A 6,962-nucleotide genomic window follows, 5' to 3' on the forward strand; every position below is an offset into this window, starting at 1 on the left:
AAAAGGTACCATTTCTTCACCGTCGTCCTCCTCCTCGCCTAAATTCTCGTCGGCGTCCTCTTCTTCAGAACCATTTCCCGATTCTTCTCTCTTTTCTTGTGCTGTCATTGTCTCCTCTACCTCTGGACCACCTTGACTCATCGGATGATCCACCGGAGTGTCTTCTTTGACAGCCTTTGAACTACTGGCGCCGTTGGAGTCTAGGATTCGAAGTGGGGTTGGGTTTTCCTCCTCTTTGTGAATGTTAGCCATGGTTTTGTGTAAGGAAGCTTTAGGATCGATTTTTTGTTGGAATTAAGGCACTGTCATCGCCGGAAATCACAAAGAAACGAAATTTGTTTGTCGGTTGTTTTTTGGGTATATGGCTCAATTAAGCGATTTTGAAGGGTGGGGGCTCGTTTTCAAATTTCAAAATTTAAATAAACTTCCATTAATTATATTTTACCCACATATGTTTAAATCTTCTCAGTTTAACCCGTTTTACATGTTTAATGAATCCTAAGTGTGCCATGTCAGCTTTTCTAAATTAAAAAAAATTCAAAAATATTTTCAGGGTTATTTTTTTAAAATGCAAACTTGGGAGGTTCGAAGAGTTAAATTTCCTCTCTTTTTTATTCTTTTTTTTTTTCCTGCATTTTTGCACCACGATGTCCTAACAGTTGTGTTTATGTAGACGAATGTTTGAACTTTGAATTATGTTTCACAATATTTGAGTATAAGTAATACTACACCAAGCATCCTTTCTCACAAACTTTATCTCACAACCCTGATATGGCAGCTTGCAATTAATTAGCAGGACCCATGTGAGACCCATTGTGAACTGACCAATTGCGAGCTATCACATCAAGGTTGTGAGAGAAAATTTGTGAGAGAGGGTTGTTGGTGTAGTATTATTCTTTGAGTATATAATTATTTCATATATTAATAGAACAAGGGTGTAATTAGAATTTAATTTTTGTAGAGGTTAACATAATTTTTAAGTATATGCAGAAAGGAAATTATAAATGTTATTAATGTGAGGAAATTGCATTAATAAAAATGTATATATAGTTAATTTAATGAGTTTTATCATTCAAAATACATACTTTATTATAGAAAAAAAAAAAAAAAAAAACATGAAGACAGTACCCATATGATAAATTGAATTTTGTTATAATTTTATTTATAAGAAAAAAAATATTTTTAATACAAGAAATTAGGAGAAAATGAAGAAGGTGTCAAAAAAAAAAAAGAAATTAAAATTATTTATTAGAATTATAAGATATTTAAAATAAATCTTAAAAAATCTTAAAAATTATAACTTCCTTTTTACAAAGTTTGATAGGGGTGTGGTTTGATAATATCTCTACCATATATATTTAATTAATTTATTATCTAGTTAACACATAAATATGTTGTCTTAAGCTTTTTTTTTTTTTTTTTTATGATCGGGGTGTCTGATCAACTGCACGCACTTCAACTAATCCCTTGAGACCCTAGAACTATCGGTTGGGTAAGAATTCTTGTGACCACCCCTATTAGCAATGGCGGACCCATGATTTTTGCCAAGGGGGGCCCTTTGCAGCTCCACCATTGTTTTCCAATTAACTAGTGAAAACTTTTAAAAAATCATCAAACCTTGAGCAAAGAAAATAATACAATATCAAGAAGCTGAAAAAAAAAAAAAAAAAAAACATTACTTTCCTACTTGAATAAATTTATGAGAAGCAAAATCTTGAGCAAATGTGTTAAAAATAACATTCAATTCACAAGGAAATACAAGAAAATTTTATGTGAAAAAATCTCTTCAATATAAAGAAAATAAAAAACCCTAAACCTAAACCCTAAATCTTGACCTAATTTGCTTTCAATTCAAATTCTTCTCTTACCAATTGATGTTATTGATGTCTTATGAAAATTTGTGATGAAATTGGAAGGGAAGAAGCAAGGGCTGAATGGAAAATTCAGTTGAGTTATATGCACTTTTAGGGTGCATTTGGTTCAAGGAATGTTGAATTATTGGAATCTTATATTACCTTGAAGATTATTGGGAATCTTTAAGAAAAATTGTTTGGTTAGTTGGAATAAATAGGTGGGTATGCTATATTAATATGTTTAGTTAGGAGGAATAAATTGGTAAGTATGTTATTTAAATTACTAAATTGCCCACTTTTTAAATATTGATATAATATTATTTTTATTATTAATTTTTGAATAATTTTTTTAACCCCCAATATTTCAGATTTAGCTAAAATACCCCCACTTATATAAAACTTTGATTTATAACAAAATCACCCCCACCACCTTGTCGTCGCTTGCCGCCACCGTAAACCACCACCAGAAGTCGCCTAGAGTCGTCGAGAGTAGTCCACCATGACCAGGAGGCTCGGATATGGCCGTTTCTGGCCATATTGATGGCCGAAAACAGACATATCAGACTAGATCTAGTTGGAAATGGCTAGAATAGTTTTGGCCATTTCCAGCCAGATCCATGGCGTTAACGGCCAGATCTCGTCCAAACTGTCCGATAATGGCCAAGGATCTGGCCATATCTAGTCTGATTGGTTGTTTTCAACCATTAACATGTCTAAAAATGGTCATATCGAAGCCTCCCAGTGACTCTAAGTCATTTTTAACGACTCCGGCGACTTTTCAGTGGCTGTCTATGGTGGTTGGCCCGTTGTCGGCGGCGGTGGTCTGTAATTTGTTTTAAATATAAGGGCATTATTGTCCAAAAACTTAATTAAACAAGGGTAAAATTGTAATGGTGGATTAATGTAAATTGATCTTAAAACAAGGGTATTATTGTCTAAAATTTTTATTAATAAGGGATAGAATTGTAACAAAAAAAGATTACCTTGGTAATCTTACAATACCTAAGAAAATTGAGGTAATCCCTCCAATATTACCAATAGTAAGTACTATTGGTATTGAAAGATTACTGAAATCTTATATTACTTGACAACCAAACGTAGTAATCAAAGTAATATAATATAAGATGACATAACCCCAGTAATCTGATATTATCCCCAACCAAACGCCCCCTTAAAGTAATTTGATATAGGATTAAGTTCTTTAAAAATTAAATAGTAAACAATTTTGCTTGCTCTTCACACTAGATTGTCATGGTCAAAGTTCAATGAATGATTCAAATTGAATTATAGTCTGATTTTTTTTTTAATTATGTCACGTCCTTATCATTTGTTAGAGGATAGATTTGTGATAATAGTATAACATAATCATTCAAAATTGATTAAAATCAGGAAAAAATAATGATAATTATTAAGTATATTATTAGTTTATAATTATATTAATTTTTAATTTTTATTTCTATTTAAAATGGGTGTAAGTTACAATATGGAATCTTTTGTTAGTAGAGGAAATTGAAGTCTGTTAAGTAATTAATTAGATAAAGGGACAGACAGAAGGTAAGTATTGATGAAATGACAGTGAGATTAAGTCATAGAATTAAAAATCACAATTAATAGTGATTTGTGTGGTATATTATATAGGCTAAATTAGGGGGAAGGGGAGGACATAAATGTCAAATTAATAAAGATAGATAGAATCCCAAAGGATAAAGAGAGATTCTAGCGAAGACTTTTTCATAGAAAAAAATGTTTTTTATTTTATAATTTTTTATAAGAGTAAACGACATTTTCCCACCCAAGGTTTGGCAAATCTTCCAATTCCCACCCCTCACTTCATAAATTGCAGATTCCCACCCTTAAATTAACAGAAAACTATTTAATATAACAGTTAAAAGGGTAAAATGGTCATTTCAAAGGTAAAAATTTCAAAATAACCCTTGACTTCTCAAATTCACCCACCGGCGATTTCAATGCATTTCGGCCTGTTCTCGACACAGTCGACCTCTCTCGACACCACCATTACAATCCCCTTAAGCCCCACATCGAAACCCTAAACCTCCCCGCTTGATTGAACCACCAATCGTCGACTACTGCTCTTAGTTTCAATCAACGTTTCATCCAAATTTTGGTAGGTTTCGACACTAGAAACCACCCCTAACACCACCAATAGCTTCACCTACTTCCCCCCATCAAAACCCCCAACATCGCCAACTACAATTGCCAACAGATCGCCATCGTCTCTCCCTTAGGTTTTCGCGTTTTGTCGCACCTTTCCAGCCAAATTCCGACACCTTGCCGAGGTGTAATCAGGTGGAAAAGTTAGGGGTTTTGGTGAGGAGGATAAGGGGATGCTGATGATGGTGTTGGGGAGGTCCAATGGTGCTAGAATCAGGCCAGATTTCTGGCTTGGCCAGGATCCTCTAGGGTTTATTTAAGAGAAATTTGAGATGAAGTGGTTATTTTGAGGGAAAAGTAACGGTGTTAATTTAAGGGTGGGATTCTGCAATTTATGAAAGCAGTGGTGGGAACTTGCAGATTCACCAAACCTTCGGTGGGGAATTGTCGTTTACTTCTTTTTATAATTTGAGGGTAGGTCTGGGCCTACCCTTAAAGGGGCTAGGTCTGTCCCTACCTATTAAGGGTCAGAGAGACTCGAACTCAGGAGACCATGTTAGATCTGTCTTTTGGTCTTTTACTATAGAGATGAGTCGAACTTGGGAGACTATGTTAGATCCTTATTTGCTCTTTTATCATCAAGTCACCCAGTGGTAGTTTATCTTAACCTTCCGTTATCTAAAATTCTTTTTTCAATGAGGAATGGCTTTTTTTTTTTTTTTTTTTCTTCCTAAGAAAATTAAAGAAAAAAAAGTCCTTCAACAAGATTTTGATTGACATTAATGTAATTTGATTTTTTCACGAGGTGATGAGGGGGGGCTAGCTAGAAAGGGATGAAGCCATATTCTAGATTGAATTTATGATGAATACATCATACTCACACACGGGTTGTAAGTAATTCATTAGATGAATATCTTTACGAATGATTTTTAGGATGTAACTCTTCATGTTTTACATGAATAATATGTGTATTAATTTCTCTTTTGAGTGTTTTCAATATTCCTTATCCCATTCAGTGTGTGAATCTCACAATCCATAATTTACATGCAATAACCAAATATGTTGAGTAAAATTAATAACTCAAATAAATTAAAACCTAACTAGCTAGCAACTAATTAACTAGCAACTATCCAATATATTGCCGCTAACTGCTACACCTACGAATCTACGTGACTTATTTGATGATGAGATTAAAATTTTCCAATTTTCTCATTGAATTTCCCCTTTTCAGTGGCCCCTTCCTCCTCCTTCTTCATGTGTCCCTCGCTTTGCATTTAACTCTTCTTACTTTTCAACACCATTTCTTTTCCTTCTCTCATTACTCTTTTCAATTTTATCTCTTTAGTCTATACTCTTCTTTTCCTTCGTCACTTTCACTTTCAGCCATGCATCGTCACCGTTTCTTGATCTTGATAATGCTTCTTCTCCTTCTACTCGTCTTCTCCACTTCTGCAACTCGCCTTCCTAAACCGTCTTCTTCTCCAAGAAATTACCACTACAGTACTACTACTGATCATGATGATCATCATCATCAGCACCACCACCATTATTCTTGTGATTCTTTCTCTAATAAGAAGTCGCGTTTGTTGTGCATTCAACTTCAAAGAATTCACCACTCCCAGCCTCCTCCGTCCCCGCCACCGCCCTCCTCACCTAATGACCTTGACCCGATATACGGTGTAGACAAGAGACTCGTCCCCTCCGGACCAAACCCTCTTCACAATTGAGAGAAATTTCCACTCTCTCTTAACTTATAGTACTTTTTATCCCTACTTTCTTGAAGCATTTCTTGGAGATGACCAAAGTTACTACTGAAGAGAGGATTAATCTTTGGCATCATCAGTGGGTAATCATAGATCGTCAAGAAATTAAGAGCAGTTTAATTTCTGGTTAATACTGTTAATTATTGGATTTTCTTTTTCTTTTCCTGTTTCATTTGATTGGCATGTGATCATATGTATATGAGGTTGTTATTTCCATGCTTGTTTTTGGATTTATGGACGTTGTTTAGCAAGAATTAGTGTAGAAAATTTTGTGGGAATCGAATGGTGGAAGCAACAAAAACAATCATGGAAATAGTCTACCATTTTCCATTGGAGAAGATAAAGTTCAATAGAAACCCAGGAGTTTCATTAATTCTGAGGGCAAGACTGTCATTTTGGAAATCTGTTTTTACTATATTCATGTTTTTCATGTATAGTGCTGATTAATGGTATCAATATGAATTAATATTTTTTTGGTTAATTTATTTTTCTTATTTTATTATTATTATATATGTAGATATCTTGTAAATGAATGAATGAGCTGTGATTTTAGTTCTAGAACCAGTACGTACATGGGCAAAATGTGTTATGACTTTTCATTTGTGTGTTGCTGGCCAAAGCAACACAATTCTATTCATAGTATGAAATGTGTTATGACTTTGTTTTTTAGACTTATTTGAAAGCACTTTTTTGCTTAGCTGGGTTTCAAACGTTTTTTAGAAGCAGCGTGCTATTGAGCGGAAGTTAATTTCAACAACACTTATAACTGCTTTTTGTAAAGTACTACTTATTATATCACTTGATTTCTTTAATTAAAATATTTTTTTCAACAAAATAGACAGATTTTTTTTTTTTTTTTGGATATTTCAAAGTACTTTATTGGTTATCAACAACAATAACACCTGTCTTTTAAAACCCAACCCGGCCCGGTCGGTTGAGCCGAAACCCAGGGTCTTTACCGGGATGGGTTACCAATTTTATTATTCATGGCAAACCCTAGAAATTAGGACGATGATTAGCAAATAATTAGTGGCTGAGATGTTGTGGGTTTTGAAAAGGAAGGACTAGTGAGTCGAAATGTGGCGACGGAGGTGGTTTCCAGTGAGTAAAATGACCGAAAATCGCAAAACTAAATCAACAGCAACAGAGGGCTGTTACTAGTGATTGGCGAGGCAAAGAAGGGTGGGGTGAGGTGGGTTTTGTCTAGGAGGCTGAGGGGAGAGTTTTTGTGATA

General features: G+C 34.3%; 1 protein-coding gene across 1 annotated transcript; it reads left to right on the forward strand.

Moving 5' to 3' along the window:
- The first annotated feature begins 5,232 nt into the window (after window positions 1-5,232).
- Window positions 5,233-5,976, forward strand: LOC116132400 (CLAVATA3/ESR (CLE)-related protein 9). Its single transcript, XM_031418051.1, has one exon. It carries the CDS (start codon window positions 5,351-5,353, stop codon window positions 5,690-5,692), a length of 342 nt encoding a protein of 113 aa, XP_031273911.1. The 5' UTR covers window positions 5,233-5,350; the 3' UTR covers window positions 5,693-5,976.
- The last annotated feature ends 986 nt before the right edge of the window (window positions 5,977-6,962 follow it).

Source organism: Pistacia vera, unplaced genomic scaffold, assembly GCF_008641045.1.
Source record: "Pistacia vera cultivar Batoury unplaced genomic scaffold, PisVer_v2 Contig250, whole genome shotgun sequence".
In the NCBI taxonomy this organism is placed as follows: Eukaryota; Viridiplantae; Streptophyta; class Magnoliopsida; order Sapindales; family Anacardiaceae; genus Pistacia; species Pistacia vera.

What these genes read in the sequence shown, in the direction of transcription:
- LOC116132400 (XM_031418051.1), top strand. Translation starts at nt 5,351, where the DNA reads ATGCATCGTCACCGTTTCTTGATCTTGATAATGCTTCTTCTCCTTCTA.